At 47.5% G+C, this 19384-nt stretch overlaps 1 protein-coding gene across 1 annotated transcript in view; it reads right to left on the minus strand.

Moving 5' to 3' along the window:
* Ap3d1 (adaptor related protein complex 3 subunit delta 1) overlaps positions 1-11913 on the minus strand; it is a 52784-nt gene extending 40871 nt beyond the window's left edge. Inside the window, exon 1 of the mRNA XM_070007931.1 lies at positions 11603-11913. Within this exon, the coding sequence (XP_069864032.1) occupies positions 11603-11698 (96 nt within the window). The 5' untranslated portion in view covers positions 11699-11913. The remainder of the gene's footprint in view (positions 1-11602) is intronic.
* Positions 11914-19384: the final 7471 nt, after the last annotated feature.

A 19384-nucleotide genomic window follows, 5' to 3' on the forward strand; every position in this document is an offset into this window, starting at 1 on the left:
CACACAGACAGCACACTGGATTATCAATTCCATGGTGGACAGACATACATTCTACTTCTTAGTTGTACTGAGTAGCTGCTGAGCAAGCCAGCAGGATTTCCAAGTACAGTATCCTGTACCTTTGGTTCTTTTTTTTTTAATAAGTTTTTTATTGTGAAAATACTGTACAGAGTTACATGAGCAAGGTAATGAGTACAGTTCTTATCAAGCATTGTTGCCTCCTCCTTTGTTTTTCCCCTACCATCCCTTCTCTCCACCTCCACAACTACACTCCCTGCCCCCGTACCTTTGGTTCTTTTAGGCTCCTAGATGCTAATTCATCAGCTCTAACTAGACACTACTCAAGACAAGCTGACTAGAACAGGATGGATGCTAAAGTCCAAGTGATTGAACATGCTCCTCTGGGAGTGGCTCATACCACACTATGACACAGGCAGACATCCCAATGTCAGCCCTGTGGAGAAACTGAAGATCCCAATGAGAGAAGAAGAGGTAGCTATAGGATATGAGGACCCCACACCAGGATTCCACAGATCAAGCGATGCATGACAGCAAATCTGGCCCATGAGTATGTATGAGATCTGACTGTGTTATCTGACAGTGGGACCAAGAGCCACAATTACTGGATTCCTGTCCTGCTGCCTGCTCCAACATACCATCTACAGAGCTACTGCTTCCCAAGGCCAGTTCGAAAGGCACAGATGTCAGGCCCTGATTCCAAAGAGCCTGGGGATCTGACCTCATACCTTTCCAGGCTGCTCTCTGGGGTCATAATTGTCACCCCAGGACCACACTTTGACCCAACCTGAGATCTTCACCATGAGCATAACACCAAAAAAAAAAGGGGGGGGCACAGTAGCTCAGTGTCCTCCCAGTCACAGAATATCCTTTTGAATAGTTTATGATTGAGACTTGGCACAATAGAACAAGCGCCATCATATCCTTCCAATGTGCTTCCAGTTACTAAATCCCATTCCAGGACCCTCAGTTCTTGTTCCCAGAAAGGACATCACTGCCAGTGATTTAAAAAGCAAACATCAGAGGACAACCCCATGTGAAGGAACTGTCCCTCTCTTATTTGGTAAGTGGGACTGACACAGGGTAAGCCTGTATGGAAACAGGCTGGAGGCTCTTTCCAAGATGAAATACGCTATCACTGGAACACCAATTTCAGCCCATATGTATGCCACGTGTATGGGTGTTGGAACAGAACATAGGTGGACATGCAAAGCCTTCCTGGGGTTCCCTCTTGACCTTTAGAAGGACCTGACAGCCCTCATTTCTGGTAACAGACAGAATACAATTTACAATGAAAGTAAGCAATGCTGTAAAAAGGGTGGCATTCAAATTTCTTTCCATACAACACTTCTACCAGAAAAGCAGAGGAAAATAATTACCTGATGATAGTACAGAAATGATCTAGAATAAAAAGATCATAGTCACCCTCTGTATTCTCAGGTTCTATATCCCAAATTGCAACCAACCTTGGGTTGAAAATTTTTGCCTCACTAGGAAGCTCAAGGTCCTGAGTTTAAACCCCAGAACCATTATACACAAACAAATAACATCACTGCATCTCTGGTGCTGAACGGTACAGAATTTTGTTATGATTCACTAAAGAGGATAGTGTAACAACTTTTTTCAAAGACTGAGTTTTTGTTTTGTACCAGTACTGGGGCTTGAACACAGGGCCATGCTCTCTTGCTTAGCTTTTTTGCTAAAGGCTGGCACTCTACCACTTGAGCCACACTTCCAGTTTTGGCTTTTTGCTAGTTAACAGGAGTCAAGAATTTCTCGAGCTGGCACTAATGGCTCATGCCTAATCCCCAGCTATTCAGGAGACTGAGATCTGAGGATCATGGTTCAAAGCCATCCTGGGCAGGGAAGTTCATGAGACTCTCCTCTCCAATTAACCCACCTAAAAGCCAGATACAGAGCTGTGGCTCAAGTAGTAGAGTGCTAGCCTTGAGCACAAGAGCTCAAGGACAGAGTCCAGCCCTGAGATCAAATCTCAGCTATGGCTCAGTAGTGGGTGCTTACCTAGCATACGAGCCCCTGGATTCTATTCTAAGCACAGCAAGAAAAAAGAAAGGAGCCTGGGGTGGCAGCACACAACTGTCATTCTGCCACTAGAATCTGAGACGAAAGGATCCAGAGCTCAAGGCTATCCTAGGCTACCTTGCTCTTAAAATAACTCAGCTGATCCAGGTGCTGGTGGCTGAAGCCTGTAAGCCTAGTTACAGAGGAGGTTGAGATATGAGGATTGTGGTTTCTTGCCTGCACAGGAAAGTCTATGAGACTCTTATCTCCAATTAGCCTACCCAAAAGCCAGAAGTAGAGCTGTGGCCAAAATGGTAGAGTGCTAGCTTTAAGCAAAAATAGCTCAGGGACAGTGCTCTAGCCCTGAGATCAATCAAGCTCCAATTGTGAAATGTGTGTTTACACAAATTCCATCGTATGGTATTGTATTGTATTTATTTGACTATACTGGGGTTTGAAATGAAGGCCTCATGTTTGCTGGGCAGGGCTCTAGTAGGTGAGCCAACTGCAGATACTGTGATGCTAACTAAGTTAAGGCTAGAAAAATGCAGCAACCCAGAAATATTGTCCTGTTCATGTGGTGACAAGCTCCATTTACAGATCTACACACTAATACCGGTATTCTTCAGCCACCCAAGGACAGGACACCTAACAGATGCTGCAAGGTAATACTGTGTTTTCATAATTGTTCTAAAAGTATTTCTGAGTCCTGCATATGCCAGAGGCCATACCAGCAACCAAGCATGAAGAACTGAGGATGGGCAGGCCAGGTATGCGAAGGCCTAGAGGCCACTAAAGGAGGCAGCAAGTGGGGTTAGCTACAAGTTGGCAGTGAAGTAAGAGCTTCATGTGTCATGATAGGAGGGGCAAGTCCTAAGAAAACAGGATAGGGCTGGGAAGGTGGCTCAGTGGTAGAGCACTTGCCTTGCATGCTCGAGGCCCTGGGTTGGATTCCTCAGCACCACATAAGAAAAAAGCCGGAAGTGGCGCTGTGGCTCAAGTGGTAGAGTGCTAGCCGTGAGCTGAAGAGCTGAGGGACAGCGCCCAGGCCCAGAGTTCAGGCCCCACGACCGGACCCAAAAAAAAAAAAAAAAAAGAAAACAGGATAGAAAAGGGACAGAGACTGAGTCCAAAGGAGCCTCTGAGTTCCTGTGGCACTCAGGTCCTGTCTGTACTTCCAGGTCCTGCTGAGATGCTTGGGATTCAAGCAGGGGCTGAGAGAGAGAGACAGACAGACAGACAGACAGATAGTGAGTGTCATGACATCAGAGCTACAAGTTTCTTAAGGAAGCTCCCAGCCTCCCATATAGCAATGTGGCTAATCAGAACCAAGTGTGAGAGCCAATCACATGCTATGTCTCAAGACTTAACAGGCAAACAAGCATGTCAGATGGCCTCTCTACATTGTCATGAAATACCAAGATCTGAGATACATTGTGTTAGATCAAATGTATTTTTATAATTAACTGTATCTTATGGCTTTTTTTTGGGGGGGGGAGTAATACTAGAGTTTAAATTCTAGCTCTAGAGGCTGGTACTCTACCACTTGAGCTTCACAGACTTCTTTTGAGACCAAGTCTTGCAATGTTGCCTTAACTGAACTCAAACTCCCCATTCTCCCACCTCAGTCTCCTGAGGCAAGTGCTAAGATTATAAGTATGTACCAATAAACCACTATGTATTTTTTTCAATTTTTTTTGACAGTCCTGGGGCTTGAACTCTGGATCTGGGTGCTGTCCCTGAGCTTCTTTTGCTCAAGACTAGCACTCTACCACTTAAGCCACAGCACTATTTCTGGCTTTTCTGTGACTAATTGTAGGTAAGAGTCTCACAGACTTTCCTACCCAGGCTGGCTTCAAACTGCAGTCCTCAGATTTCATCCTCCTGAGGTAGCTAGGATTACAGGTGTGAGCCACCAGCACCCAGCTCTTTCTCATTGCTTTAAATGGGAGATTTAAACCATCCGTGGTTGTTATTGTTTCTATGGGACAGCACTATTTGTAGTCAGCGGTGGTCCTGAATGCCAGAGAGCACCGATGGGCAGCAGGGGCCAGAGCCACACATGCAATGTTGGGCTACACTGGGGAGCACTGGAATCCCCATCATCTCATCTTGCAGGGATGATGGTGGCCCACTCAGGACAGGAATGTTTCTCCTTTCCCTGCCTTCTACCCCCTGCCCATTCCTCCTCAGTCACGACGGACTTCTGTGCTGTGTGTTCCCAAGGAAGTCAGGTCCAGACTAACCCCTTCCAGGTAGTTTCTTTGGCATGAACCAAGTTAGTTAATATGGTGATAAGGATGAGGTAGCAGAGAAGTGGGATGAAAGGACTGGGTAGGTGGCTGCAAGTCCTGCCTATTCTCACAGGTCTGGGTGCTGAAAGTCCTAGATGTTCAGTTGAGCCTAACTGCAGAAGCAACAGTGAAGCCAGGGGTAGTATATTACAGAAAAATGCAGCAAGAGCCCAAGTGCCCCCAAGGAGCACACTGCAACAGGCACCTGTACAAGAACAATGTATTACTAAAAGGGCTGCTGAGCATAAGCCAAGTCAGACATGTGGCATCCATGATACAGGACAATGTAGAGGCAAATAGCCAGGATGGATCAGGTTCTTGGGATGGGAGGGGGCAGAGCCATAGTTTTTGGCATGGCATAGGAGAAAGGTCACAGGGAAGAAGGGGGACTGCAAAGCCAGGGACTGATCTAGGTACATACTCAAAAAAGTATGGTTGTTGAAACAGCAGACCTTTCGTAATACAAGGGTCAATCAGCCAGGCACCAGTGGCTCACACCTGTAATCCTAACTACTCAGGAGGCTGAGATCTGAAGACTGCAGTTCAAAGCCAGCTGGGGCAGGAAAGTCCGTGAGACTTATCTTATCTCCAATAAACCACTCAGAAAACCAGAAGTGGCGCTGTGGCTTAAGTGGTAAAGCGCTCGCCTTGAGCTTAAGAGCACAGGGACAGCGCCCAAGCCAAGAGTTCAAGCCCCATGACCTACCAATTAAAAAAAAAAGGAGGGGTCAAACAATCCTTACTAGGCTAAGGTCCAGGTAGGGCTGGTGGTCCTTCCCAGAGGATTTGGGTTCCACCTGCTCCAGCTTCCAGAGGCCCCAAATCCTTCTGCTCAAGGCCCCCTCTTCCCTCTTCATAGTAGTAGCATCTCCCATCTTGCTCTATGATCTTCCTGCCTGCTTGTTTTAATGTGGAGTGGGGAGCAATGCTGGGGCTTGAACTCAGGGCCTGGTGCTGTCCCTGAGCTTTTGTGCTCAAAGCTAGCACTCTACCACGTTGAGCCAAAGCCCCCCTTCTGGTTTTGGGGCGCTTAATTTGTGATAACTTATGGACTTTACTGGCTGAGCTGGTTTCAAATCATGATCCACTCAGATCTCAGCCTGGCTTCTGCCTGCGTCTTACACTGTGGTGACAGTAGGTCTGTATGATCGAGGATGATCCCCAGACAGGTATCTATGGTGCCCAGTATCTACCTAAGCACAATAAAGTCACCCTCAAGTCTCTATATCACACAGGGCTGGAAAACAGTAAGATTATTTGAAAGGAGGAAGCAGTTCCTATAGCTGCAGCAGAAACCTAGAAGTTAGGGCCTCTGGGGAAGAAGGTCCTGTCTGGAGGGGAACTGGCAGGAAAACAGAGCCTGCCTGAACAATGGACAGCACCTGCGGAGCAGGTGACTGGCCAGATCAAGTCAATGAAATCACTGAAAAAAAGACTCAAAAAGGGATTCAAATAGCTACTCAGAAGAGTGGGATGTGAGAATTACTTGAGTCCAGGAATTGAAAGCCAGCCTAGCCAACACTGCCAGACCTTATTTTGGAAAAAAAGAAAAAAAAATCTTTAAGTTTGTGCTGGAAATGGATAGAGCAAAGAGGATGGGCCTTCGCTAGATATAGGGGCAAGTGTTCATAATCCCAGTATTTGGGAAGCTGAGGCAGAAGGAACAAAAGTGTAGGCTGGAACAAGTGTGTAGCCAGTGCTACACAATGATGAGGTTTTCGTTTGTTTTGTTTGGTCAGTTGTGTGGCATAAACTCCAGGCCTGGGTGCTGTTCTTGAGCCTCTTTGTGCTCAAGGCTAGTACTCTACCACTTGAGCCACAGCACCACTTCTAGTTTTTGAGTGGTTAATTAGAGATAAGAGATTCCCGGGAACTTTTTTGTCCCTGCTGGCTTTGAACCATGACCCTCAGATTTCAACCCTTAGTAGCTAGGATTACAGGCATGAGCTACCAGTGCCTGGCTTGTGATGAGATCTTGTCTAAAAAAAAAAAAAAAGCCACCAGCCTGGTGGCATACACCTCTAATCCTAGCTACTCAGGAGGCTGGATCTGAGGATCGTGGTTCAAAGCCAGCCTGGACAGGAAAGTCTGTGAGACTCTTATCTCCAATAAACCTCTAGAAAACCAGAAATGGCGCTGTGGCTCAAGTGGTAGAGCGCTCGCCTTGAGCTGAAGAACACAGGGACAGCGCCCAAGCCCAGAGTTCAAGCCCCACGACTGGCAAAAAAAAAAAAAGCTAGCCTGGGCAGGAATGTCTGTGAAACTCTTATCTCCAATAAACCACCAGAAAACTGGAAGTGGCGCTGTAGTTCAAATGGTAGAGCCTTGAGCTGAAGAGCTGAGGGACAGTGCTCAGGACCAGAGTTCAAGCCCCATGACTGACCACCCCCCCACCCAAAAAAAGGCCAGGAGCCGGTGGCTCATGTCTGTAATCCTAGCTACTCAGGAGGCTGAGATCTGAGGACTGCGTTTGAAAGCCTGCCTGGGCAGGAAAGCCGGAGAGACTCTTATCACCAATAAACCATTCAGAAAACTGCAATGGTGCAGTGGCTCAAGTGGTACAGCACTAGCCTAGAGCAAAAGAGCTCAGAAACAGCACCCCACGCCCTGAGTTCAAGTACCACAATCGACCAAAAAAAAAAAAAAAAGCCAGGCAGCAGTGGCTCACATCTGCTATCTCAGAGCTACTTAGGAGGTAGAGATCAGGAGAGTAACAGCTGGAAGCCAACTCAGGCAGAAAGTTATTAAGATCTCTATCTCAAAAAGATAGCTGGAGAGGCTGGGAAGGTGACTCGGTGGTAGAGTGCTTGCCTTGAATGCATGAGGTGGTGGGTTCGATTCCTTGGTACCACATAAGCAGAAAAAGCCAGAAGTGGTCCTGTGGCTTAAGTGGTAGAGCACTAGGCTTGAGCTGAAGAGCTGAGGGACAGTGTTCAGACCCAGAGTTAAAGGCCCCACGACCGACAAAAATTACATATATATATATAGCTGAAAAGCTGAGCACCAGTGGTTCATGCCTATAATCCTAGCTACTCAGGAGGCTGAGATCTGAGGATCTCGGTTCCAAGCCAGCTCGGGCAGGAAAGTCTGTGAGACTCTTATCTCCAATTAACCCTCAGAAAACTGGAAATGATGCTGTGGCTGAAGTGGTAGAGTGCTTGCCTTGAGCTGAAGAGCTGAGGGACAGCATCCAGGTCCAGAGTTCAAGCCCCATAACTGACAGGGGAAAAAGAAAAAAAAAAAAAGCCAACCTGAGCAGGAAAGTCTATGCAACTTTTATCTTCAATGAACTACCAAAAGCCAGAAATGGCCAGGTGCTGATGGCTCACATCTGAATCCTAAGTACTCAGGAGGCTGAGATCTGAGGATCGCCATTCAAAGCCAGCCTGGGAAGGAAAGGCTAAGAGACGCGTATCTCCAATTAAACACTAAAAAAGGTGGAAGTAGAGCTGTGGCTCATGTGGCAGAGTGCCAGCCTGGAGTGAAAAAGCTAAGGGTTAGCACTCAGGATCTGTGTTCAAGCCCCAGTACCACACACAAATAGCTGAGTGTGATGGTCCATGCCTGTCATCCCAGCTACATGGGAAAAAGAGGAGTTAGCCAGTATGTATCACGTTAAAGCTCAATTCCAGACCCCAGAAGCATGTCTATGAGACTGGTCAAAATCATCTTACGCAGTTGGCCCTGGGATTATTACAAAGTCCATCAAGGCCAAGAGGACCTCCTGGTGTTCCTTTGTACTCAAACATTGCTGGAGCAGCTGTGCAGTGTGCTCTTTGGCAGATAAAGCACAAGTGAGCCAGCCTCAATTCCCCTTCCCCAAGACTAGAGGTCTGGGAGACCCACACTGGGTCACACTCAATCTGGTGATATCTTCAGAAGCTTCTAAAAGCCAGGCACCAGGCAATGGGGCTAAGTGTCCTTCCTGGTGTCCTCTGTGAACTTCATCCCCCAGATCTGCAGACTATGCTGCAGGATAAATGTAGCAACGCCTGACCCATTGAGGTTCCTGTCAAAAGGGAACAGCTAAAAACCTAGACAGCTGCACTAGGAAGGTTCAGAAACACAAGTCAGATCATCCTATACTTGCACAAACACACAAAAAAGTACAAGGCTGGGGGGCTGGGAATGTGGCTTAGTGATAGAGTGCTTGCATAGCATGCATGAAGCCCTGAGTTTGATTCCTCAGTACCACATATGCAGAAAAAGCCAGAAGTGGCACTGTGGCTCAAGTGGTAGAGTGCTAGCCTTTAGCAAAAGAAGCTCAAGGACAGTGCCCAGGCCCAGAGTTCAAGCCCCAGGACTGGCAAAAAAAAAAAAAAAAAGGTGTGTGTGGGGGGAACACATTTCGGGGAAATTATGCTGCTATGGAAAACATACTACTGGAAATATTTGTTCAGGTGTCTTGGGTAGCAAGAAAACTCTATGAAGCATTTTTTTTTGGGGGGAGGGGTCTTAAGGCTTGAACTCAGGGCCTGGCAGCTGTCCCTGAGCTCTTTTTGCTAAATGGTAGTGCTCTACTGCTTTGAGCCACAGTGCTTTTTGGGGGGGAGGGGGTCAGTCATGGGTCTTGAAGTGGCTTAAGTGGTAGAGTGCTAACCTTGAGCACAGAGAGGCTGGCAAAAATAAAAAGTAAATAAATAAAAATAAAAAGGCAAGGAGTTGGAGGCATGGGTGGTAGAGTACCCTCCAATGAGAGAGTATCAGATACTGAGTTTGATATTGAGTTTAAGTCTCCCACAAAAAAAAAAAAGAAAAAAGATGGGCTGCGAAGGTGGCTCAGTGGTAGAGTGCTTGCCTTGCATGCATGAGGCCCTGGGTTCGATTCCTCAGCACCACATAAGCAAAAAGAAAAAAGCCGGAAGTGGCACTGTGGCTCAAGAGGTAGAGCGCTAGCCTTGAACTGAAGAGCTGAGGGACAGCGCCCAGGCCCAGAGTTCAGGCCCCACGACCGGACCCAAAACACACACACACACACACACACACACACACACACACGCACGCACGCACGCACGCACGCACACGCACACACACACACACACACACACACACACACACACACACACACACGAAAGAAAAGAAAAGAAAAGAAAAGAAAAACAAAAAAGAAGTAAGATCCTGATTTCAAACCCTAGTATAGAGGGGGCAGAACAATATCCTAACCATGGTGTGTTCCTTGGGCTGGGAAGGTGGCTCAGTGGTAGAGTGCTTGCTTTGCATTCATGAGACACTGGGTTCAATTCCTCAGCACCAAATAAGCAGAAAAAGCCAGAAGTGGCACTGTGGCTCAAGTGGTAGAGCACTAGCTTTGAGCTGAAGAGCTGAGGAATAGAGCCCAGGCCCAGGGTTCAGGCCCCATGACTGACTAAATAAACAAATAAATAAATACAACTATTTTGTGTTCCAGGGTTGCCTAAGGAGAGAGATGAGGAGCTCAGGTAGGTAACGCAGCATGTCAAAATTCCTATGTGTGGGGCTGAGAAGGTGGCTCAGTGGTAGAGCGCTTGCCTTGCATGCATGAGGCCCTGGGTTCTATTCCTCAGCACCACATAAGCAAGAAGAAAAAAGCCGGAAGTGGCGAGGTGGCTCAAGTGGTAGAGTGCTAGCCTTGAGCTGAAGAGCTGAGGGACAGCGCCCAGGCCCAGAGTTCAGGCCCCACGACCGGACTAAAAAAAAAATTAAAAAAAAAACAACAACTCCTGTGTGTGTGTGAAGGGTGCAGTGGCTCACACATGTAATCCTAGCTACTCAGGAGGCTGAGATCTGAAAATTGCAGTTCAAAGCCAACCAGGGCAGGAAAGTTCATGAGACTCTTATCTCCAATAAACCACCAAACCAGAAGTGGCACTGTGGCTCTGGCTCAAGTGGTAGAGCACCTGCCCTGACCTGAAGAGCTGAGGGACAGTGCCCAGGATATGTTCAAGCCCCATAACTGACAAAAAAAAAAAAAAAAGTGTGTGTCATTTGTCCTCACTCACAGTACCCAAACAAGTTGTCCAAGTTACCCACTAAATAATGAATTTCTCCTAGGGGAGAAAACAGCATTTCCAATCAGCATGTAATAGCCAATCAGCTTATTCCCTCCATTCCATTAGAAACTAAAGAAGACACTCAGGTTAGTTATATATTGTAACTGAAGCAGCCAGGTAAGGAAACATACCAGTAGGCAGGAGAGAAGGGGAGTGGAAGGCAGAGCAAAAAATAGCCTTACCAATGTCAGAAGTCACACGATCAGGAAAAGTGCAACAATGTGGCCACAAAGCAGAACTCCCCCATCCCCCAACCAGGGAATGGTTGGAATGGAACCAGAGAACCAGGTTCTCCGCCTCTTATGATGACCCCTCACAGTGAGTGGTTCAGCCAACAACCTGGCATTAAAAGGCATCAGACAGCTGCCCTGTTTCAGGACTTTTTCCTCTGTTCAGTAGAAAGACTTTACTACTTGTACAGCCTAAATGGTATCCTTCAATGAAGCCAGAGGCAAGTGGCCACGATCTCTGTTCTCCTTAATCTAGGTCACAAGTTGGGGGAAGGGAATGGAGAGTAAGGAAATGAAGCTCACAGCAACAATTTTACTTCTGGAAAACCGTTTCCCAGCCCTGGTTTTCAGGTTGTTTGAAGCTGGCTTCCTCATCCCAGGATCTCCCCCACCCCTACCCCCCAACCACTCCTTTTTGTGTCCTAGGCTGCAACCATAAGCAGCCCTACCTTCCTGGGAGCTAGGACCCAGAGTCTAGAGCCTGAAACCCCAGTGGGATTTACTGTCAGGCCCCAGAAAACGGCCGAAGGAAAAGACTTTCCTTCAGCAGGAACCTGTGGACCCTTGGTTTGGCTTGTCAAGGGGGGGATCTCTACTAGAGATCCGGACAGGCACCCCCGGTTCAGAAATGCATTAAGGTGAGACGGCACCTGCGAGGTCGCGCTGGGTGAGGGTGGGGTCCCTGGTGGAGGTGTGAGAGCAGACCTGAAACTCGCTCCGAGTAAACTGAGGCTTTGAGAACAGCACCCAGCATCGGGGCCCGACACCCCGCCTATGTACACACTTGCCCCCCAAGTGGACAGACAACTGCTGCTCAAGGGTGAATTGACGCTAAGGTAAAGGAGAGAATATGCCGGGCTACAGCCCCTGGGGGCAGGCAGCCAGGGCCGGACCCGAGACCAGAGAAGCACCTCGCGAGCGACCCAGGGGCTGGTTGGAGGCCGAGTGGGCCAGGCAGGCAGGGCCCAGGCAGGAACCAGATCAGGCAGCCCCGATCAGCGCGGCTCACCTCGTCCTCCTTGTGGTTACGAATGCCGCGGACCAGGTCCTGGAGGTTCTTGTCGAACATGCGGTCGATGCTGCCCTTTACCATCTTGAGGGCCATCGCGGCGGCCCACGGGCTGTGGTCCCCGGAGAACCCCGGCCGGGAGCAGTAAGGAAGCCCGGAGGCCGCGCCTACCGCCGGCGGAACGCAGTGCTGCCGGCCACCGCGGTGGAGCAGACGCCCAGGCCAGAGCGGCGGCGGGGTCTGGGAGCGGCAGCGGCAGGGGCGGCCACCCGCTGGACAAGGGCCCGCGCTCCCACTCCCGGCCGCTCGCAAATGGCGGACAAGATGGCGGCAGGTCAGCTGACAGCGGCCGTCAGGTCTTAGCCGGCCCGCCCCCGGAAGCCCCGCCTCCCTAGAATCCCCGCCCTTCAAATTCGGTTTCCTTGACGACGACAGGCAACCCAATATCAAGGCGGACACCGCCCTTTTGACTACTCCGTTCCTCCTCTTCCTTTTCGGAGTCCTGTTCTTTCATTGGTCAGTATCTTATGGAACTCCATCGACTTCCTTATTCCGGGTTCTAACCACGCCCCTGAGTGCTGGCAGGCCTGTTCCGCCCCTTGGCTAGGTGACATTAATAGGAGAGTTTTCGTGTGGGCGGAGCTAGTTGTGGGCGTGGCTCCACGTGGCGCTCATCCCTCAGGTTCCTGAAGAATCCAGCTCCGCCTTTTCTAAATCTAAAAGATGACGCTACCTGAGAACCTCCAAACCCACGCTGCTGCGAACCAATCTGGCCCCTTTCAGTTTCACAAAATACACACACACACACACACACACACACGAATGATCAGAATTGATTTCAAAAAGAAGTTTCAACTATGTGTCCTCCACTTTAAATATAGAAACAAGTAGGGGGGGCTGGGAAGGTGGCTCAGTGGTAGAGCACTTGCCTTGCATGCATGAGGCCCTGGGTTCGATTCCCCAGCACCACATAAGCAAAAAGAAAAAAAGCCGGAAGTGGCGGTGTGGCTCAAGTGGTAGAGTGCTAGTCTTGAGCTGAAGAGCTGAGGGACAGCGCCCAGGCCCAGAGTTCAGGCCCCACGATAGGACCCAAAAAGAAAAAAGAAACAAGTAGGGGAGGTAGCTCAGTGGTAGAGTGCTTGCCTACCAAGGACCTGAGTTTGATTCCCTACCACAAAATACAGTAAAATAACCTGCCAAAGGCCGGTGGTTCACGCCTGTAATCCTAACTACTCAGAAGGCTGAGATCTGAGATTCACAGTTCAAAGCCACCCAGGGCAGGAAAGTCTGAGACTCTTTTCTCCAATTAACCACTCAGAAAACCAGAAGAGGCGCTGTGGCACAAGTGGTAAAGCGCTAGCTTGAGCTGAAGAGCTGGGGGACAGCGCCCAGGCCCAGAGTTCAAGACCTACGACCGACAAAATTAACTAGCCAAAGATGAAGTACTCTGGTTGTCTCAGCTAGTTGGTTAGCTGAAACAGTAGGATTGTTTTGTTTTGTTTTCTTTTTTAATTTCTTTGGGGGGTCCGGTCGTGGGGCCCAAACTCTGGGCCTGGACGCTGTCCCTCAGCTCTTCAGCTCAAGGCTAGTACTCTACCACTTGAGCCACAGCACCACTTCCGGCTTTTTTCTTTTTGCTTATGTGGTGCTGAGCAATAGAACCCAGGGCCTCATGCATGCAAGGCAAGCACTCTACCACTGAGCCATCTTCCCAGCCCCACAGTAGGATTGTTTGATCCCAGGAATTTGGGTCCAGCCTTGAACAACACCCAGAAATCTTTCTTTTGTCGGTTGTGGGGCTTGTTCAAGGTTAGTGCTCTTGCCACTTCAAGCTATAACACCACTTCCAATTTTCTGGTGGTAAATGGAGATGAGATTCTCATGGAGGCTGGGAATGTGGTTGGTGGTAGAGTGCTTGCCTAGCATGCCTGGGTTCAATTCCTCAGTACCACATAAACAGAAAAAGCCAGAAATGGTGCTGTGGCTCAAGTGGTAGAGTGCTAGCCTTGAGCAAAAGAAGCTCAGGGACGGTGCCCTGGCCTTGAGTTCAAGCTCCAGGACTGGCAAAAAAACAAAACAAAACAAAACAAAAAATCTCATGGAGTTTCCTGACTAGTCTGGCTTTGAATTGTGATTCTCAGATCTCAGCCTTCTGAGTAACTAGGATTAAGATGTGAGCAGCAGCATCCTGCTATTTTTTTTCCTTTTTTTTTTTTTTTTGAGACAGGATCTCGTATTATTCAGGATGGTCTCTGATTTGTGATCCTCCTACCTCAGTTTTTTTTTTGGGGGGGGGGGGCGGTTGTGGGGCTTGAACTCTGGGCCTGGGCGCTGTCCCTCAACTCTTCAGCTCAAGGCGAGTGCTCTACGGCTTGAGCCACAGCGCCACTTCTGGTTTTCTAGTGGTTTATTGGAGATCAGAGTCTCATGGACTTTTCTGCCTGGGCTGGCTTTGAACCATGGGCCTCAGATCTCAGCCTCCTGAGTAGCTAGGATTACAGGCTTGAGCCACCGGTGCCCGGCTTACCTCAGATTTTTGACTGAGATTGCATTCAGGCATTCCCCATCCCACTATCCCCACCAGACCCTATCTTTAAAATAATTGAAACAGATTGAAAATAGTAGTATATATCTACAATTCCATCACTCAGGAAACTGAGGCAGAATTATGAATCAAGGATAGCCTGGTTACATTGGGAAACCTTGCCTCAAACAAAAAATATCTGAAACAGGACATGATGGAACATACATGTAATCTCAGCACCTGGAGGCTGGAAGCATGGCAGAAGCCTAGCCTAGTATGTGCCAGCCTAAGTAAACACAAGGCCCTGAGTTCAAATCCCAGTATTATCATCAAATCCAGAAAGGGGAAAACTGAGGCAGAAGGATCTCCAGTTCAAGGCCAACTTGAAATGCATTGCCAGTCTTGGTTTTCGGGGAGGGGGGAGGTTTGGGGCCAAGTGTGAGTTCTGGTCTCCTGATACTCATGGCTCACAACTATAATCATAGTTACTCAGAAGGCTGAAGTTTGAGTATCTGGATTTCAAGCCAACCTGGGCATGCAAATCCAAGAGAATCTTATTTTCAATTAACCAACAAAATGGAGGTGAGGCTCAAGTGGTAGAGCACCAGCCTGGAGCAAAAAAGCTAAACAAGGGCACAAAGCCCTGAGTTCAAGTTCCAGTACCAGCACACACACATATAAAAAAAAAACTGAGTCTTGCTGGTTGTTGGTGGCTTGTGCTTGTAATCCTAGTAATCAGGAGATTGAAATCTTAAGGATCTTGGTTCAAAGGCAGCCTGGGCAGGAAAGTACAGGAGATACTTATCTCGAGTTAACCACTAAACAAGCTGGAAGTGGAGCTGTGTCTCAAGTGGTAGAGTGCTAGCATTGAGCAAAAAAACTTGAGACAGCACCCAGGCCCTGAGTTCAAACTACAGAACCAGCATTAAAAAGAACAGAATGATTGGGCTGGGAAGGTGGCCCAGTGGTAGAGTGCTTGCCTTGCATGCATGAGGCACTGGGTTCAATTCCTGAGCACCACGTAAGCAGAAAAAGCCGGAGGTGTCACTGTGGCTAAAGTGGTAGAGCTCTAGCCTTGAACTGAAGAGCTGAGGGACAGCACGCAGGCCCAGAGTTCAGGCCCCATGACCCCCCCCCCCAAAAAAAAAAGAACAGAATGATAGGAGCTGGGAATGTGGCTTAGTGGTGAATGCTTGCCTAGTATACATGAAGCCTTGGGTTCAGTTCCTCAGGACCACATAAATAGAAAAATCAGAAGTATCACTGTGGCTCAAGTGATAGAATGCTAGCCTTGAGCAGAAGCAGCTCAGGGACAGCACCCAGACCATGAGTTCAAGCCTCAGGACTGGTAAAACAACAACAACAAAAGAACAGAATGATGGGGTTGGAGGCATGGCTCAGTCAGTTGAGCACCAGCCAATGAGCAAAGTATCAGATAGTGAGTTTGAGTCCAGGTTTCACAAAAACAACAAAAAGAATGAATCCTACAACCCTGAGTTACCACCGTACTCGTGTATCCTGAATTCAGATGACAAATGCTAGTAGGGATGTGGAGAAAGAGGAACATTACTGCACTTCTGGTGGGAATGTAAACTAATAAACCACTCTGGAAGGCAGTCTGGAGTTTCCTCAGAAAACTAAACATAGACATACCCTACGACCCAGCCACACCACTCCTAGGCATCTACCCTGAGCAACAGGAACCAGGATATGACAAGGACACCTGCACCTCCATGTTCATTGCTGCATTGCTCACAATAGCCAAGATATGGAAACAACCCAGTTGCCCCACTACAGATGAATAGATCTAAAAATCGTGGTACCTATATACAATGGAATTTTACACAGCCATAAGAAAGGATAAAACAATGGCATTCCCAGGGAAATGAATGGAATTAGAACAAATCATGTTGAGCAAGATAAGCCAAGAACAGAGAGACAAATTGCACATGGTCTCCTTGATATGCAGAAGTTAGATTCAAAATGCAATGAAGTACAATAAAGTAAACAGGACTCAAGTTACCCATACACCGTGAAACCAAAAAATGTCAGTCTTGGAAGAATAACTCCAAACTGTAATACCCAAGCACCTCTTTGTATGTGCGTAAAACAATATGCAGACTGAAAAGAACCCCAAAGACAAGGAAACAAAGGACTTCTTCTCAATTTGTCTTATCATTTTTAGATTACTCTATATTCTTTACTTCATATATGGTATATACATGTGTACATCTGAGGGAAGCTGGGAGGAGGGCACAGAATCCGTGGAAAGCAGGTGAAAAAAATACACCAGAGGGCCCCATAAGCTGCACTGGACATTGATGAAAGTGAACTAAGTAACTCAAGGGTGGTGATGGGAGGGAGGGAAGGAGAAGGAAAGAGGATACAGCTGATACTAAGCAAAACTAAAGAAATTATTTGGAAGAAATAGTTTTATTGTTTTGCCTTGCATGCATGAGGCCCTGGGTTCAATTCCTTAGCACCACACAAGCAGAAAAGGCCGGAAGTGGCACTGTGGCTCAAGTGGTAGAGCGCTAGCCTTGAGCTGAAGAGCTGAAGGACAGCACCTGGGCCCAGAGTTCAAGTACCACGACTGACAAAAACAACCAAAAAAAGAAAGGAAAAAAAAAAAAAAAAAGAATTGGTTTAGCCAGGCGCCGATGGCTCACGCCTGTAATCCTAGCTACTCAGGAAGCTGAGATCTGAGGATCACGGTTCAAAGCCAGCCCAGGCAGGAAAGTTCATGATACTCTCATCTCCAATAAACCACTAGAAAGCCAGAAGTGGTGCTGTGGCTCAAGCGGTAGAGCACTCACCTTGAGCTGAAGAGCACAAGGACAGCGCCCAAGCCCAGAGTTCAAGCCCCACGACTGACAAAAAAATAAATAAAAAATAAAAATAGTTTTATTGTTAAAGTTCAAAGAGTTCATAAGCTTTGTAGAGTAAGATAATGATGATTATTATTGTGAAGGTTAAACTGTGTTTTTGACTTTAGCTAAGTATAGCTATGCCCCAGTATTATGAAATTTATGTAAACAATCTCAATAAAGAAATATTTGGAGGGGGACAAAAAAGAATGAATCCTGAAGGCTCAAGGACTCAAGGGGCTGCTAGAGAGAAAGCCACTTACAGCTTGGGCCTAAGTGAATGGGAACTCAGATGAGTGAATAATTAATTCACAACTCTACAGTCTGAAAGGGTACGGTTCAATATGGAAGCTGCTGGCCACAGTGCCTCTTCAGCATTTGAACTGTGGGCAGTGATACTGAGTAACTGAATTCAAAACTTCATTTAAAATTGAATATGGCATTATTAGAAACAGAAAATGTAACACTTGGCAAAGATGTGAAGAAACTGGAAGCTGGGTGTACTGCTGGTAGGAAAGTAGCATGGAGCAGCTGCTATAGAAAGCAATCAGTTTCTCAAAATTTGATACAGAGTCAGGTGTGGTGGTATACACTTATAATCCCAGCATTTGAGAGGTTGTCTGTGAGAATGAAAGTTTGAGGCCAGCCTGGGCAAAGAGAGAGAGAGAAAGAGAGAGAGAGAGAGAGAGAGAGAGAGAGAGAGAGAGAGAGAGAGAGAGAGAGAGAGAGAGAGAGAGAGAGAGAGAGAGAGGTGAAATATTCTGATGTTAGGACACTGGGAGCCAGCAGCAGGTGGCTGATGCCTATAATCCTAATTCCCCAGGAGACTAAGATCTGAGGATTGTGGTTTGAAGTTAGCTCAGTCAGGAAAGCCCATGAAGTTCTAATCTCCAATTAACCGGCAAAAAGCTGGTTATTTGAAGCTGTGGCTCAAGTATCGCCTTTAGCAATAAAGCTAAGTGAGAACATGAAGCCCTGAGTTCCAGTCCCAGTACAGCACACATTTTAAAAAAGTACGCCATGCCAGGCGCTGGTAGCTCATGCCTGTAATCCTAGCTACTCAGGAGGCTGAGATCTGAGGATCATGGTTCAAAGCCAGCCCAGGCAGGAAAGACCATGAGACTCCTATCTCCAATAAACCGCTAGAAAACCAGAAGTGGGCGTGGCGGGGGGGGGGGGAGGATGGGATGGGAAGGGGAAACAAAGGAGGCGGCTACAATTCTTGATAGGAAATGTACTCATTATCTTGCCCATGTAATTGTAACCCCCTCTGTACAGTATTTTCACAATTAAAAAAACAAAACAAAACCAGAAGTGGTGCTGTACTCAAGTGGTAGATGCTTGCCTTGAGCTGAAGAGCTCAGGGACAGTGCTCAGCCCAGAGTTTAAGCCCCATGACTGAAAGAAAAAAAAAAAAAAAAAAAGGACTCCAGGACTGGGAATGTGGCTTAGTGATAGAGTGCTTGCTTAGCAAGCATGAAGCCCTTGATTCAATTCCTCAGTACCACACAAACTTTAGAAAAAGCTGGAAGTGGCTCTGTGGCTCAAGTGGTAGAGTGCTAGTCTTGAGAAGCCCAGGGATTGAGTCTGGGAAGGTGGCTCAGTAGTAGAGTGCTTGCTTTGCATGCATGAGGCCCTGAGTTCGATTCCTCAGCACCACATAAGCAGAAAAAGCTGGACGTGGCGTTGTGGTTCAAGTGGTAGAGCATTAACTAGCCTTGAGCTAAATTGCTGAGGGACAGTGCTCAGGCCCCACAACCGACAAAAACAAAAACAAAAACAAAAAAACACTCAGGAACAGTGCCCAGGCACATCTTGCTGTGACTTGACTCTGCAGAAAGATCTCAATAGGTTTTAAACATATGTCATTGGAATTTCTGCTTGCTTATCTGTATTATAGGGGGAAACCAAGTATTATTTTCTGGGTCTCAACTGTGTGTGACAACTGTGTCTGATGTGTGGTTGTCATACCTAGAGAAGTTCTAGTCAGAGTGGATGGAGGCCAGGAAACTGCCCAGCACCCTTGTAGTGCTTAGAATTCCCCTTCCCTGACACCTCATTCTTAAGAATGACAGTCTAAACCGGGCACTAGTGGCTCACACCTGTAATCCTATCTATTCAGAAGGCTGAGATCTGAGGATGGAGGTTTGGAGTCAGGCTGGGCAGAAAAGTCTGTGAGGCTGGGTAATAGTGGCTCACCTATAATCCTAGCTACTCAGAAGGCTGCTATCTGAGGATCAAGGTGTGAAGCCAGTCAAGGCATAAAAGTAAGACGTTTGTGTGCGTGCGTGCACATACCAGTTCTGGGGCTTGACTTCAGGGCCTAGTCACTATCCCTGAGCTTTTTTTTGTTTAGGGCTAGTACTTGAACCTCACTTGAACCTCAGTTCC

This window comes from Dipodomys merriami, unplaced genomic scaffold, assembly GCF_024711535.1.
Source record: "Dipodomys merriami isolate MVZ:Mamm:240054 unplaced genomic scaffold, mDipMer1.0.p SCAF_70, whole genome shotgun sequence".
NCBI classification, from domain to species: domain Eukaryota; kingdom Metazoa; phylum Chordata; class Mammalia; order Rodentia; family Heteromyidae; genus Dipodomys; species Dipodomys merriami.